Source organism: Heterodontus francisci, chromosome 19 (genome assembly GCF_036365525.1).
Source record: "Heterodontus francisci isolate sHetFra1 chromosome 19, sHetFra1.hap1, whole genome shotgun sequence".
Lineage (NCBI taxonomy): Eukaryota > Metazoa > Chordata > Chondrichthyes > Heterodontiformes > Heterodontidae > Heterodontus > Heterodontus francisci.
In genome coordinates, this window is record NC_090389.1 from 28515409 (window position 1) to 28531947 (window position 16539).

At 40.5% G+C, this 16539-nt stretch overlaps 1 protein-coding gene across 5 annotated transcripts in view; it reads left to right on the forward strand.

Moving 5' to 3' along the window:
* LOC137380008 (acylamino-acid-releasing enzyme-like) overlaps positions 1-15561 on the forward strand; it is a 97663-nt gene extending 82102 nt beyond the window's left edge. For all 5 annotated transcript variants that reach the window (XM_068051483.1, XM_068051479.1, XM_068051480.1 and 2 more), the window contains exons 19-22: positions 3495-3685; positions 4556-4658; positions 5661-5767; positions 10841-15561. In XM_068051483.1, coding sequence (XP_067907584.1) covers positions 3495-3685; positions 4556-4658; positions 5661-5767; positions 10841-10940 — 501 coding nt within the window. In that variant the 3' untranslated portion in view covers positions 10941-15561. The remainder of the gene's footprint in view (positions 1-3494; positions 3686-4555; positions 4659-5660; positions 5768-10840) is intronic.
* The last annotated feature ends 978 nt before the right edge of the window (positions 15562-16539 follow it).

Genomic DNA, 16539 nt, shown 5'->3' on the forward strand with positions numbered 1-16539 from the left:
ACTGAAACAGGTCCTTCGGCCCACCGAATCTGTGCCGACCAACAACCACCCATTTATACTAACCCTACAGTAATCCCATATTCCCTACCATCTACCTACACTAGGGGCAATTTACAATGGCCAATTTTACCTATCATCTGCAAGTCTTTGGCTGTGGGAGGAAACCGGAGCACCCGGCGAAAACCTACGCGGTCACAGGGAGAACTTGCAAACTCCGCACAGGCAGTACCCAGAATTGAACCCGGGTCCCTGGAGCTGTGAGGCTGCGGTGCTAACCACTGCGCCACTGTGCCGCCCTAATCTCAAAGTCCCATACTCATTTCTTTGATTTTTTTCATTTTATTAAGATGCCTAGAGTTCAAAATCTACCTTTGCAGATGAGTTATGCAGGGTTCTAATGACGTATTTTGTGTTGCTGTACAATCGAGTTGCCTTGAGATGTATCCCAGTCCTTAAAAAATTATTAAAATTCTGGTACAGAATGTGTCCATTGGCCCATTGTGTCTGTCTCAGTCTTAGGTTTCCCACCAGAGCTATCCATTCTATCCCCATTTCCGGCTACCCATTCCAAGACTGAAGAGGCACTTGGGTGCAAAGTTGTGGGATTGCTGCATACCTGAGGTGCTGTCTTTCAGATGTGACATTAAATCAAGGCCTATCCTTGTATTTTGAAAGATTCTATGGCATCCGTTATGCAGAGAGGACCAGGAGTTCTCCTAGTCTCCTGCTCAACAATTATCCCTCAATCAATACAACTAAAAACAATTTCCAACTGGTTATGTTATTTGCTGTTTGGTTACTTCTGAATTTCCCCCACAACAACGATATTGCATTTTAAAAATAATGAATTATATGTGCAGTAGTTTGGAACATCCTGAAAATTTGATAAGGAACTGCATAAATGTGAAAGTGGTGGAAATATACAACAGGTCTATCGATATATAACGTTTCAATCCCTCAACCTTAGTTATTTCAGTAAATACAGCCCCTCTTTAAGTTTCTCAACATAAGTATATCCTCTGATCCTTCTAAATCTGTATGGCACTTTTTTCAAGGCTGCAATACCTTTTTGAAATGGGGTGACCAAAACTGTACATAGTAGTCTAACTACAGTTGGAACAATATCTTGTATTGATTTATCACTGTTTCCTTCCTTTATCTTTAAAACCAAAAATCCAATTTGCCCTTTTTTATGTACTTTTTAAAATTTAAATGTAAAGATTTACATTTTAGAAAAACTGCACTGTTCTCAGCAAGTAGCCTAATAGAGAGCTAGGAGTAACATTTACCTACATTGAATTACGTTTGCCATATATCTGCCCATTCTCCTATGTGTCCTCCTGCATTTTTTTTTTGTTGCTTTGCACCCTAACTTGGGATCACATTTTGATATTGCTTCCCTTAATGTTAAGGCCAGATCACGTTCAGATATGAGAGTTCCCAATAAAGACCCAGAGCTGATGCTCCCTGCGATACTGTACTGGCTATTTGGCCCAGATTTGTTAATTTATCATCATCTGCATTCTATTGCTAAGACAGATTTCAGTCCGTCCAGCTAATTAGTCATTAATTGCACAAGCTTTTATGTTCTTTAAAAGCTCCACATGAGGAGAGTGTTTGCTAGCAAGTGCTCATATGTTCATGGAGTGGAAAGTTGTACAATGTGGATTATGAAGATTCATTACACAAGAAAAATCTTGTTGGTTGGTCATACCTTACTTACTCTGCCACAATAATTCAGATTCATTGCATATTCATAACGTGTTCTTTTTGAAGTATTGCTTTCAATTTTCGAAATGGAACCTTTAATTATATGGAAAAAGTAGAAAAAGAAATGAATATCTCACAAGGTTAAATGAGCCATAAGTTGTATTTGAAATCATTATAACATTCAGTCATTCTCAGCAGGAAAAATGCATAATGTAATTCATCACCAAAGCAGTTCTTGTAATTGATTTCTCAAATGTACAAATATACAAATTTATCTTTTAAGTCTATTTCTTGAACAGTAAGAACAACACTTGAGCATGTTTATATTACAATGATCTATTGAACAACATTTTTCGATATAATCAAGTGTCAACTCTGCCAAATTTTGTTAATGTCTTTGTACTGTGCTTGATGCATTCATAATATGTGAACTTATCAAACATTGCAATGCTGAATTATGCCCATACTTTGTCTTCGGAAAAGCAAACAAAGGTCCGTCGATATTATAATATGCCTGTATTGCACAGCCCAGAACATCCGAGGTTCGATCCCTGGTCTGCTGTAATTCAGCTCATCATTGTTAAAACAGAGTTGGGATGCTATGATTTATCTCACCGCCCGTTGGTTAAAGAGGTGTGAATCAGTGATGGTTGTCACTCCTGATCACTATCCAGTGACTACTGATGGAATGTGTGTTTGGCATCAGATGAAGACAAGGACAGGCTTGGCTGTTGCAGGCTGCAGACTCAAATAGCCATTAATGCTCTGTCTAGGCCCATGAATGAAGAATGACCACTGTTAGAGACGTTCAGGGCAACATGTTTGACCACTGCAGAGCAGAAATCAACCAGACTAATTAAGTATTCAACTATGTAGCCAAAGCAGTGAAGTCAAAAGAAATCACGCTTAAATTGTCTAGTGTTGTAGTCAGATGGCATCTGGAGTACTGTGTCCGATTCTGGTCACTAAGGCACAATAGAAAAACTCGAGCAGTGAAGGCAATACAAAGGAAAATCGCAAATCTGATTCCTAATGTTAGATGTAAGATTTGTGCAGAAGGTGAGAAGAGTTGGCTTTTCAACCTTGAAAAGAGGCACCTGAGAGGTGATCCTTATGGCATATATACAATTGTAAACAGTATAGAAAAAGTAAATCTGGAAAATGACTTCAGACTAAATTGCAAGAGCATGTCAAGGGGACAAAGGTTCAGATTAGTAAATGACAAATTTAGGATTGCTAAAGTGACCTAAGATTCTCGTTGGGGAGAAGACGACTGAGGAGAGATTTTACAATTTTTTTAAACAGTGGAAGGTATGGATATGTTTGAAATAAGTAAGCTATTTAGCTTGGTATTGAGCACAGGAGTAAATGCCCAATTTTGTGCAATACAACTTATTTCAGACCCAGTAGCAGAGCAGTTTTTGTTTAAATGACCAATGTGTTTAGTTTGCTTTTCAATGTAAGGTTACAAAAAGATTGTCCATTTCAAAAGAAAATGTATTGAACCCAAAGAGTCATGGAGACTGAAAGGATGTGTAAAAGCAGTTGTGTGTATTCTCATAGCATTGAGTTGAGTCTTTTCTTGCAATTGATCTGCTTCTCCTTAACTATCTACTGAAGGTGGTCATGGATGCAGTTCTATTTTTGTGGAAGACTCCTCTTGTTTGATGCCCTTAATATGCAACCTCCCTGCTGTTGTAACATGAAGTAAATAAAAAGGATAGTTTGTGAAATGGTTTTCTGTTTAGTGTAATCAAAAGCTAAACACACATTTTCATTTCCAGTTTTCAGCAGAACATGTGCTGAAAGAAAGGTTTGCTGATGCTTCAAATGTCTTCATAATTGGTGGCTCACATGGAGGTTTTCTTGCTAGTCACCTGGTTGGACAGTACCCTGAATTTTACAAGGCCTGTGTGACCAGAAACCCTGTCATTAACATTGCTTCCATGCTTGGAACAACAGATATCCCAGACTGGTGCGTACTGACTTCAAGGGTGAAGCGAGAATGTTTTTTTTCATGTTAATATATTATGCTTTTCTCAGAGTTTTGTTTCTTTAAAATCTTTTGGAGAAGCAGGAATTTTTGATTATTTCAATGGAATTACAGCACAAATAGCAAAACAATATAAAGAAAGTTTGATATTTCCACTTTTACATTAGGTTAGCACATGTTGCTTCAGTGGCTATTCAGTGTGTTTACATATCGTTCACAATATGTGTGAGTTGATTTCCAGTAGTTTTGCATTTGGGGACTTGAGGTCAAGTGTAGTCTTTGGATGAAGTAAGTTTAGGGGATAGGCATTAATTGGATCCAGCCAGAGAGATGTATTTCAGTCCTCATTTTGAAGTCACCCATTCTCTTATTTTCATGTTCTGTTTAATTGCAAATCGTAGAATATGGTTAGTATTTTATATACTAAAGTCTGTAAAAAATTACTACTGTTTAGGAAGTAGAATTGGTTAGAGTATACAAAACTGAGTAACTAAGAGTAACTAATCTCTGTTTATTGTCTGTAATATACCCAAGTAATAAAGTATGTGAGATAATAGCTGTATGCTTTCCACTGTGGATTTCAAGTATAGTCGTTCCATTTGTATCTATAATGTGTGAGTGCATTATTTTATTGCTGATCATCTGAAGTCAGCATTGTGCTTACAAAAAATTGAAATTACTCAATAACTTGGATTAAACAGTGTAAATTATACAGCTATGTGGAATTTATGCAAGAAAATTTGAGTTATCAGATCATTTAAATTCAGTGACTTTGAATTATGCATGGACTATACTAAAATGTGGGTGTGTCAACCCAATACAAAACCTCAGGAGCTTTCTTATGTTTTTTAGGTGTACAGTGGAGGCTGGTTTTGAGTACACAGCTGATCAGCTTCCAACTCCTCCTTTGTTGGAAGCAATGTTGAACAAGTCACCAATAACAAATGCATCTCAAGTAAGCAGTTTGTAATTGTTTTTCTTTACCCATAGGTTTTTGAAACCCTTGATTTTTGCTCTAAATGAAATCAGCTTTGTATTTCCACATATATTTATAAATTGAAGCTGATAAAACCATTGACTTTTTTTTGAGGCATATCAGTGTGAGGGATGTTAGTGCTGCAGAATGAACACCTTTCCACTCTTAACCAGTATTCAAACACTATTAGGTACAGATTGAGAGTTAGGTAGCTCCTTCTGCTCATTGGAATAATGTCTTCTGTGCAGTAATGTGGCTCTTTTTACCCATATTTTGCACTCCTGCAGCAGTTGAATGAAATTTACTAATTGTGGGCCTATGTCCATTAGTTGCTGGGAGACATGGGCTAAACTTGTATCACCGAGGATCATTACAGTTTATCAGTCTGGGTTGGGCTCGAACCCAGGTGACAGATGATGGGGAACTGGCTACATTACGTTTTTGATAAATGTCCCCTAAATTAGAAATTCTTAATATAACATTTAGTCTTTGATGCTCTTCGAAAGGATTCTTGTTTTGTGTTTTTAAAAACTGCTTTAATCATATTTCCTAATTCCTTTCAGGTCCCATACCCATAGACTTATAATAATAACAACAGTACATATTGATTATTTGTGTGCTATTCCCTCTTGTACTCCGTAACAATGCAAGCTGTTTACACTCATCATTTAGTTGAACGTTGGTACTGATCCTTCTGAAAGAAATAACTGAATAGAAGGGCTGTTTCTGTATACCTAATGCATACACAGGTTGCTAGTTGGTTGCGACGGACTAAACCATGTTATTTTGCCAAAATCGCAAGTGGCATGTATGTATCATACAAGGTGTGTCACAGCAGACTCACTGAGAGATGTGATTTTTTTTTTCTGTTTGGTTGGATTATCCAGCCGTTATCAGCAGTTGAGTGTGACAGACCCTACCTTAACTCTATTCCTTTTACTTTTCTGTTCTATATGAGAAATAATTCTGTACTTTCTGCAGGTAAAATCTCCAGTGTTGATCATGCTAGGCGAAAAAGACAAACGGGTTCATCCCTCTCAAGGCCTCGAGTTCTATCGAGCACTAAAAGCCAGAGATGTTCCTGTACGGTATGTTTAGAATTAAAAAGAAAAGGACGAGAAACTTATTTCCTGGGTCTAGTTAGGGATGGCATGGGTTTTCTAGCATTGATAAGTGTTATAGATGTTATGTATCCAGACCCTGAAATCACCACAAGCTGCCTCTGTGAAAAATCCCTGCCAGTCTAAGAAAATTCCCTGATAATTGAGGCACACTTCCTTTTGAGCCCTGAGCAATAATGAGTTGTGGTCTAGTGGCAGGATCAGCACCAGAAGGGGGAAGTACACTAATCATGTTGATTTCAATTATAGTCTGTTGGTAAAGGGGCTTGACAGATGTGCCTTGTGAGCAAGTCACCTCTGACAAAGTGGCCAATGTGACCAGACTTCGCAAGGCAACTGTTGAGCCAGTGAAAGTATGTATACAAGGAGGAGTTATTTGAATTGCCATTTTGTTGCTGTCTTTCTTGGGAAGTATGTTTAACCTGCAAGAAACTTGCCATTATTTTAATGCATTAGTTTTGAGGGGGAAGGAAAACAATACCTTTAATGTATAATAAAAGCAAAATACTGCGGATGCTGGAAATCTGAAATAAAAACAAGAAATGCTGGTATCACTCAGCAGGTCTGGCAGCATCTGTGGAAAGAGAAGCAGAGTTAACGTTTCGGGTCAGTGACCCTTCTTCGGAACTGACAAATATTAGAAAAGTCACAGGTTATAAGCAAGTGAGGTGGGGGTGGGGCAAGAGATAACAAAGGAGGTCCAGATTGGACCAGGCCACATAGCTGACCAAAAGGTCACGGAGCAAAGGCAAACAATATGTTAATGGTGTGTTGAAATAAAAGCATTAGTACAGATTAGGTGTAAATACACTGAATATTGAACAGCAGCAAGTGCAAACCTGAAAAAAAACGGTGGGTAAGCAAACTGAACAAACAAAGATGAAATGAAATAAATGCAAAAAAAAAAATTGTAAAAAATGTAAAAAGAATGTTTTTTTTTTTAAAAAAAAGGAAGAAAAAATAACTAAAAATGAAAGTAAAATGGGGGGCTGTCATGCTCTGAAATTATTGAACTCAATGTTCAGTCCGGCAGGCTGTAGTGTGCCTAATCGGTAAATGAGATGCTGTTCCTCGAGCTTGCGTTGATGTTCATTGGAACACTGCAGCAATCCCAGGACAGAGATGTGAGCAGGGGGGAGTGTTGAAATGGCAAGCAACCGGAAGCTCAGGGTCCTGCTTGCGGACTGAGCGGAGATGTTCCGCAAAGCGGTCACCCAGTCTGCGCTTAGTCTCCCCAGTGTAGAGGAGACCACACTGTGAGCAGCGAATACAGTATACTACATTGAAAGAAGTACAAGTAAATCACTGCTTCACCTGAAAGGAGTGTTTGGGGCCTGGGATAGTGAGGAGAGAGAAGGTAAATGGGCAGGTATTACACCTCCTGCGATTGCAGGGGAAGGTGCCCTGGGACGGGGATGAGGTGGTGGGGGTAATGGAGGAGTGGACCAGGGTGTCGCGGAGGGAACGATCCCTTCGGAATGCTGACAGGGGAAGGGAGGGGAAGATGCGACTGGTAGTGGCATCACGCTGGAGGTGGCGGAAATGGCGGAGGATGATCCTTTGGATATGGAGGCTGGTGGGGTGAAAAGTGAGGACAAGGAGAACCCTGTCACGGTTCTGGGAGGGAGGGGAAGGGGTGAGGGTAGAGGTGCGGGGAATGGGTCGGACACGGTTGAGGGCCCTGTCAACCACAGTGGGGGGAAATCCTCAGTTGAGGAAAAAGGAGGTCATATCAGAAGCACCGTCATGGAAGGTAGCATCATCAGAGTAGATGCGTCGGAGACGGAGAAACTGGGAGAATGGAATGGAGTCCTTACAGGAGGTAGGGTGTGAAGAAGTGTAGTCGAGATAGCTGTGGGAGTCGGTGGGCTTATAATGGATATTAGTAGACAACCTATCCCCAGAGATGGAGACAGAGAAGTCGAGGAAGGGAAGGGAAGTGTCAGAGATGGACCATGTAAAGGTGAGAGAAGGGTGGAAATTGGAAGCAAAGTTGATAAAGTTTTCCAGTTCGGGGCGGGAGCAGGAAACGGCACCGATACAGTCATCAATGTACCGGAAAAAGAGTTGGGGGAGGGGGCCTGAGTAGGACTGGAACAAAGAATGCTCGACATATCCCACAAAAAGACAGGCATAACTAGGACCCATGCGGGTACCCATAGCGACACCTTTTACTTGAAGGAAGTGCATGGAGTTGAAGGAGAAGTTGTTCAATGTGAGAACAAGTTGAGCCAGGCGGAGGAGGGTGGTGGTGGATGGGGACTGGTTGGGCCTCTGTTCCAGGAAGAAGTGGAGAGCCCTCAAACCATCCTGGTGGGGGATGGAGGTGTAGCGCGATTGGACGTCCATAGTGAAGAGGAGGCGGTTGGGACCAGGAAACTGGAAATTTTCAAAATGACGTAGGGCGTCAGAAGAGTCACGGATGTAGGTGGGAAGAGACTGGACCAGCGGAGAAAAGATAGAGTCTAGATAGGAAGAAATAAGTTCAGTGGGGCAGGAGCAGGCTGACACAATGGGTCTGCCGGGACAGTCCCGTTTGTGGATTTTTGGGAAGGAGGTAGAAGTGGGACTATGAGGTTGGAAGCTGTAGAGGGAAGATCTCCAGAGGAGATGAGGTCAGTGACAGTCCTTTGGACGGTGGCTTGATGTTCGGTGGTGGGGTCATGGTCCAGAGGGAGGTAGGAAGAAGTGTCCGTGAGTTGGCGTTGAGCTTCTGCAAGGTAGAGGTCGGTACGCCATACGACAACAGCACCACCCTTGTCTGCAGGTTTGATGACCATGTCGGGGTTAGACCTGAGAGAACAGAGTGCCTCAAGTTTAGAGGGGGACAGGTTAGAGTGAGTGAGGGGGGCAGAGAAATTGAGACGACCAATGTCTCGCCGACAGTTTTCAATGAAGAGATCAAGAGCGGGTAAGAGGCCAGGGGGAGGGGTCCAGGTAGAGGGAGAATGCTGGAGGCGGGTGAATGGGTCTGCTGGTCGGGGGGAGGACTCCTGGTCAAAGAAGTGAGCCCTGGAGGCGGAGGCGACGGAAGAAGAGCTCCACGTCATGCCGAGCGTGAAATTCATTGAGGTGGGGGCGTAAGGGGATAAAATTGAGACCTTTGCTGAGTACAGCACGCTCAGCATCAGAGAGGGGGAGGTCAGAGGGTATAGTGAATACACGGCAAGGGGTCAGATCAGAAGGGGTGGGGTCAGAGGGAAGTGAAGCAGAGGGAGGATCTGGAGGGGCATTAGTCCCCATCAGCTGCTGGAGCTTGCGTTCCTTAGCGCCTGAAAGGAAGAAAAAAAGTTTTTTGTTAATGCGTCAGATGAGACGTAAGATGAAATGAAACTGCGGAGTAGAACAGCTTTGAGATAAGATGAGGCTGTGCTGCTGGAGAGAGAGGTCCAGTGTGTGCATGTGGCGGCGCATAGCAGTGAGCATGGATCTCAGGATGCGGTGAGAGTAGCAGTCCGAGGAACGTTGTATTTCTCGGAGATACCTGTGATCCTGGGTGGTTTCAAAACATGATGGGTGAAACTGCAGTTGGAATCCACGTGGAATAAGTCGGAGCCGGAGACAGTCACTGAGGAAGGAGATGTGGCTGTGAAAACGAGTTTTGGTAGATACCTTATCAAACACCAGGAGGGAAATAGAAAGTAATGAAGGTGAACGAGGTAAAGGAGACAAACGAAAATCCCGTCGGAGAGAAGAGCCGCACTTCTTCAAGGTAGGCATTCCTGGAAGAGAAGTGGCAGTGAATTAAACACTAAAATAAAAGCAAAATACTGCGGATGCTGGAAATCTGAAATAAAAACAAGAAATGCTGGAATCGCTCAGTAGGTCTGGCAGCATCTGTGGAAAGAGAAGCAGAGTTAACGTTTCGGGTCAGTGACCCTTCATCGGAACTGACAAATATTAGAAAAGTCACAGGTTATAAGAAAGTGAGGTGGGGGTGGGGCAAGAGATAACAAAGGAGATCTAGATTGGACCAGGCCTTTAATGTATAGTTTGCAATTAGTAACCTTGTTTTAGGTGCAGCTTTCTGTATTGTACAGATGAAGAGAAGAATTTTGTGCAGTGGGGAGAGTATGTTAGGCCTATTTGGCAAAAGAAAATAGTTTGAAAATAGTGCACACTGGATATTGGGAAAATGCCAAAGTGCAGATTAGATTGAACAGTCGGGAAATACACATGAAAAGCAACTTGTGTGTACTTTAGGTGTGCAATTTTAAGCTGCTGGTATTAATTCAAGTGAATCATTCTGATGGTAGTGCAAATATTGAATGCTTTATGGATGTCAATGGGATATTAGTGCCCCAAAATCTCTATCAGACCAATATCTTCATATTTAGCTGAGAATGCCAGCATGACATAAGTGAATTGGTAATAAATGTAGTGAAAGAGAACCTGAAAGTAAGCAACTTTCTGTGATCCGGAGTAGACAATGACATTTACTACTTTTGGTATATTGTTGAGTAGTATAGATTACACAATGGTGTATGTTCTGGATCAGCACTGAGCCTGTAACTGCACATTTGTCCATTCATGTAAACATAACCATTCCCCCAAGCCAACCAAGAACCCCACAACTCTTCATTTTCAATTATTCTAGTCTACGAGTAACAGTATTTTACTCTGTAATAATTTGTAAATAAAATATTGCTTCAATGGAGATAATCAGTTTGTAGTTTATTGTATGGCAGTAACTCATCAAAGAGTTTACATGTTCTGAAACTTGAAGGTCAGATGTGCTACTGTCTTGTACTGTGGTACAGATGTTGTGTTATTTTGTATCACATATTGGAAGCCAAGATATTTATATTCTGTTCCTTTTGCTGCCGGCTGCTTCATTTCACTTTAGTGCTGTGACTTGACAAGCCGTGATTCATTTTATTGACTGACAAAGAAAAATCTTGCTTCTATATATTCTATCTCCATAAATAATAATTTTGTCTTTAACAAGCTCTTATTTTAACATACCTGTTTATATTATGGATGACTGGTGAACATACTGGTGTATGTTTTGAGGTTTTAAAAAAAACGTTTTTTTTCCAGGTTATTATGGTACCCCGATAACAACCACTCGCTGTCCAAAGTAGATACAGAGGCTGATGCATTTATGAATATCGTGCTCTGGTTTGTGAAACACCTCTAATCCCAATTCTTTTTTGAGGAGGCAGTCATTGTAACACGGTACAAGATGAATTACAAGAGCCATCGTTGATGATGTGATACATGGCAGCAACCAACAATCACTAAGTTCTGAAATCCATATGGTTGCCTCAAGCAGTACAGAGAACTGTTTTGTATATTCCGCTGCAGCTCTTTGGAGTATGTAGATGTGTTTCACACTGAACTAGCTCAGACTAGCCAAAGTTTCAGCAATGAATCAGTACTTGATTAATCGTCACCTTTGTTTTGAGGGAGGATTTGCTGGTACATCAGTCAGTTCTACTGTAGGCAGCAAATGGTAACTTCAGTTGTTGCCAGTCATTTTCTGATAGCCTTCCCATTCTGCAATATGTTTTATTATATAACCTACATAAAATGAATAATTTATTTCCTGGCCATTTTCCAGAATTAATGTTTATGCCATATTGCAATTTGCATTACGCCATGTAGTTTTGGATAACTGTTCAATGCATCATTTAGTGACAGTATACCTCCTCTGCAAGAACTCTGGAGCATAGTAAATAAAGAAGATCCAAACACTCCTTTTCAAGAAAATCTATAATCTACATATAATGAATTAAAATAAATAGCTGACAATTCAATCTTGGGATTCTAATCTTCTAATATATGTTCATGCTGCGCTCTTACACTTTGTGAATACAGAGCTTGAGATCTGGTTCGCTGATTGACAGTCATCCATTGTCCTCTCTTTTTGCTGTCAGGCTGTATGTTACTTTCCAGTAAGTCTTTACAGGTGGCATCACAAATTCTTTTAAAAATTTGCTGTTCCAATGCCCTCTGTTTAGCAGTGCAAACCTCACCAGGCTAAGGAACTCAGCACATCAAATAATGCACCTTATTTTTTGTCACTGGTACTGAACTGAAGAAATAATTTGATCTGTCTGTGCATTTTGTACATTGACTGCTGAATGCAAGATGGTTTCTTACATTGTAAGGCAAAAATCTACTTAAATGTTTCCATTTAATTGTGAATGATAGACTTCATTTTTACAGCTGTAATATAATCTCAGGATTCGGATGGCACTCATAAACTACTTAAGTTCTGGTCTTGGTTTATATGATGTCACTTGAACCCCTGGATTGGAATACAACCCCACAATTTCTCCCAGCAATCCATTATTCTATAGCAGTTATGTGAATGATGTGACTACCCACTGATCTGAGAATGAACTCGTCAGGTGAAGTATTTACTGGATTGATACTTTCCCTAGACAGATGCATAACGTCTTTATAACTCATGAAGCTTATGTGCAAGTCCCTTCCTTCTGAACCCTAAAGCATCCCTCCCCTCCCTCCACCCCCCCCCCCCCCCCAATAAAATATGCAGGTGAAAATCTCTTTACATGGTGCGAATCTGTGCCTTGGTGATTTACATGACCCATGACTGTTAAAATCAGCGCTATATGGCTCTCCTTGTAAATGCTGTCAATAAATCTGGATGTTTTTACACACGGTCCACTACCAACTGTTCATTACTCTGACCCGTGTCACAAAGTACACCAATAGCCGCGATGAAAGAATTATTCTAATTATTAGAATTAATCTACAACACTGATGTGAAGAAAATACACATTGCAAAGTTTTAACCAATTAATGTCTGTGGAAGGAGAGACTGCAGAGATCTTAGGGCACAAAGCTAAACAGGGATTAGCAGTGTGTGTGGAGAGAGGGTTTCCTTTCTCAACTCCTTTAATAACAGGATGCTAGACAAGGATTGCTACACTCAAAGTCTAGTTTAAGGCAGAGCAGGAAGGTTGTGCTGATGTGACCAGGCAGTCAGTAAGAATTACTGCAGCTGAGTATTGGCAGAAGAGTATTTAAATCTACAAGTTAATTTATTTTTAAAAATCGCTAGTGCTTGCAGCACTTTTACATTTAAACCTCTGGTGAAGGAAATGTAATTCACAGCTATAACTGATCTCAGTGCCGCAGAATAAATGAAGTAAAGCTCATTATGTTTTGTATTGTGTTTTACTTTTAATTTAGCTTGGTGATGGTGCAGCCTGGCTTGTAAGGTTTTTCTCCTCAGTTTTCTGTATGCTCTTCTAATGAGCCTTTTGGGTTCTGTGGCCATCCCAGGCATGTATCAGAGGTCAAAACATGTAGGAGAGACCCCCCACCCCCCACTCCCTGCCCAAGCAATCCCATACAGCCTGAACTTGTGCATGGCAGCTTTTGCCAGGCCAAGAACACACTGAAAGGATTTCCAATCTGTTTCCCTGCACATAAAATGGCCAAGATCAGCAATGGTTTGGGTGAAATGCAACCAAATGTTGAGAAGTCCTTTTAAACAGTGGCACTGTAGATAGGTGTAGAATATAGTTTCATCTTGGCATGGAATAGATAAGCAGTCAGGTTATAAACTGACTCAGAGGTGTTTGATGTAGCACTTTTTACCCCAGGTCCCCAGTGGTGACATGAGGGATGCCCGAGTATAGAGCCTTCCACTGGGCACATTTGCCCATATTAATGGCAAAGTTTTCTGCCAAAAGCACTCCTGGTAGAAGACAAAAGTGGGGAATTTGACTGTGCAACAAGAACTACTACAGGAAATCCCTTGCACAAAGTGGAATGGCACCAATGAAATTGCCAAGATGGCCTGAAGAAGTGCCTCGGGCCACTACAACAAATGCCAACGGTGAAGCAACAGCACTTGCCGCTGACCTTGGAGAACTGGCCACAAAGATGTTGCGATATCTGTGACGCAGACCTCTTTCCTGGCTGCAGTTTAAATCTGGTGTCAAGTCAAGGGGATCTCCAGGCATCCAGCAGCAGTGATGTCAGCAAGCAGGATAAGCAGCTAATCACATTGAAGTATTTTCTCAGACAGCAAACCAAGTTAAACGCACTGAACCCTTTTAATTTAAAATTTCAGGTAACAAAATAAATGATTTATGATTGGATTAAGATAGAAGTTAAAATTGATAAATATGTGGAATTTTTTTTATCATGATGAAGAAATTTGACATTCCACAAGTATTAAGTTAGCTTTTTACAGCCAGCGAGGGTGTCTAGCAGTAATTATGAAGTTAGTACTCCATTAAAAACCCAGTTACACCTCAAAGAACAAGGTGTAAATTTTTTAAGGGGTTTTTTACAGCGTGACCAACAGCATAAGTTCATAGATTTCCCATTGATTTCAGTTGTGGGGGAACCTCAACAGCGCACCCTCTGAAGAAGCATAAAATCACTGGCAGCAATTTCTGGAGTTCTGTGACATTCTGCACATGTGCAAATTCCTGAAGTTTCAGTAGAGTAAGGATGGTAAATGCTGACAATTTTGCCATTGTTACCTCAAAATTTGGGTCAATGTTTTTAGTTACAAAGGCAATAGTAAGCACATTTTAAAAGTTTTTAAAAATTAAGAAAAAATTTACTAAGAAACTGGCAAGTGTACACCAATGAAACTAGTAAATGATGCAGGATAGCTTTTTAAAGTTATTTACAATGATTTAGATTTTGATCAGTCAGATGGTAACTATTTAAAATTGCTTATGTTTTGTGAAATTCATTTTCAGCTGTATTAATAAAACCAGGTTTCCACTCTTAATGTATCAATGATTTTCTAATGTAAGTAACAATTACATTCTATTCTGCTGGCCGTTTGGGCTGGTTGATGGAAGATGTTATACTTGTGATTATGCAAATGAGTTTGAACAGAAATTTGAGCAATAACTTTGGAAAACCTGCCATTTTAAGCGCAATTTGTGTCCAGATTGTCGATTTATGCCAAAAGCAAAAACCTTATTCCTGGTATTTGCAAGTGTGATATAGTGCAAGCTATATGTAGAGTAACACTCCAGTCACAAAGGTCCATCAGCTCACATGTAGTGTAGATGAAATGCAGGCTGAAGCACCTTTCACTCTGCAATAACAACTTGACTTAGATTCCAACATTCCTTGTTCTTTTCCTCTCTTAGGGAACACTCCTTTTACAAGTGCCTGCAGACAGTTGCCTTACAACTTATGCAATGAAACATTAACATGTTGACCAATTCTGAAAATTTGCATTACTACTGGTTTCTGCAACACCAAATTCCTGCTATTTCACTTTAAATGTTTTACAGTGCATTGATCCCAACCTCAAAAGTAAGTTTGATATTAACGAAATAAAGTGGAAACGTTATGATCTTTATTGTAGTAAGTATGAATTCACTCTGGATCTGATCAGAGATGCAAGATTGAAGGGCATTTTCAAGTTCGCATAAAATGGACATATGTCCTTTTAGGCGCCACTGCATTTATCAATTTTTTCATAACATAATATTTCATAGAATAAATCTTAGGAGTGTTCTAAATTTAAAGTGGAATAGCAGGGCCTTTGGTGCACAAACCAGTAGCATTGTAAATTTTCATTACTGGTCAGCCTATTAATTTTTCAGAGCATAATTTGTATGAGACTAACAAGAAATCCATGCCAATTTATGGCAAGTGTCAGCAGGGCTTTGTATAAAGAGTGTTCCCCAAAGGAGGTAAAGAATAAGGAATGTTAAATACATCCAAGACATAGAATAGACATAGATGCCTGTGTTACATGTCTGAAAGAGCTGCCCCCCTAGTCCTGTTTCTATGCCCTTTCCTTGTATCCTTTTAAATTTATATTTTTAAAACATTTATTCACGTCTAATAAAAGTTATAGATTCTGATTTTAGCACTGTTTCTGCTTAATTCATCCATGTGCTAACAACCTTGTGTGCGCAAAAAAAAACTCTACAAACCTCTTATTTTATTTGGATATCATCAATTTATACCCTTAAATTACTGACTCGCTGACCATTTTCCTTAAATTTTGAATACCTCTATCAGATCTCCTCATACAGGTTAAATTGTGGTACTCAGAATTGAAAGACAAAGCATCAGTTGGCCCATCAAGCCTGCCTCCAATCCCTTACAATGTTCCCAACCTATTTGATCCACTTAAACTGTAATGAAGCAACGAACTACAGACAAAGCCTGGCGGGATCATTATCGTCTGGAAACCCACCAGTCCCTCAATCTTTACCTACAGGTAGGAACGAGCCATCATCCCACAGGTCAGGCGATTACCTGCGACACTTTCAACAAATTAATCCTCTGGCTGAGTGGCAACATTTCTACAATACACACTGTCTTAATCTGAGGCAGGTCTTCTTGTAGACAACAGACAGAAGTGCAGACACAAACACGGACAGGTTATTCGTACAAAATTAGGTGTTACTCTTTGCTGTTGTTGCAGACTGAAAGTAAATTCCTGGGCAGCACATAAATACAACTCTGAAATTCCACTGTAAGGCATCTGGGACAAATCTGTGGCAGGCAGACACCATTCCAAATGCCAGGATCATGTATTTGCATATGGCATGTGGGTGCCTGTGCCAGGAATGATATAACTGGGCCCCTGTCTCATCCAGGGGTTCAGTAGCAGAGCCTGGCTGTACGTGGAGCTACATTACTGGCTCAAGGCGTTGAGGAAATCCAAAAACACTGCTTTCAACGGAGGCCAGTTCTCTAAAAGCAATCAACCTTATAAAGTGTCAATCTCACCTCTCTGGACTGTTAGCAACACACAGGCATCCCTTACT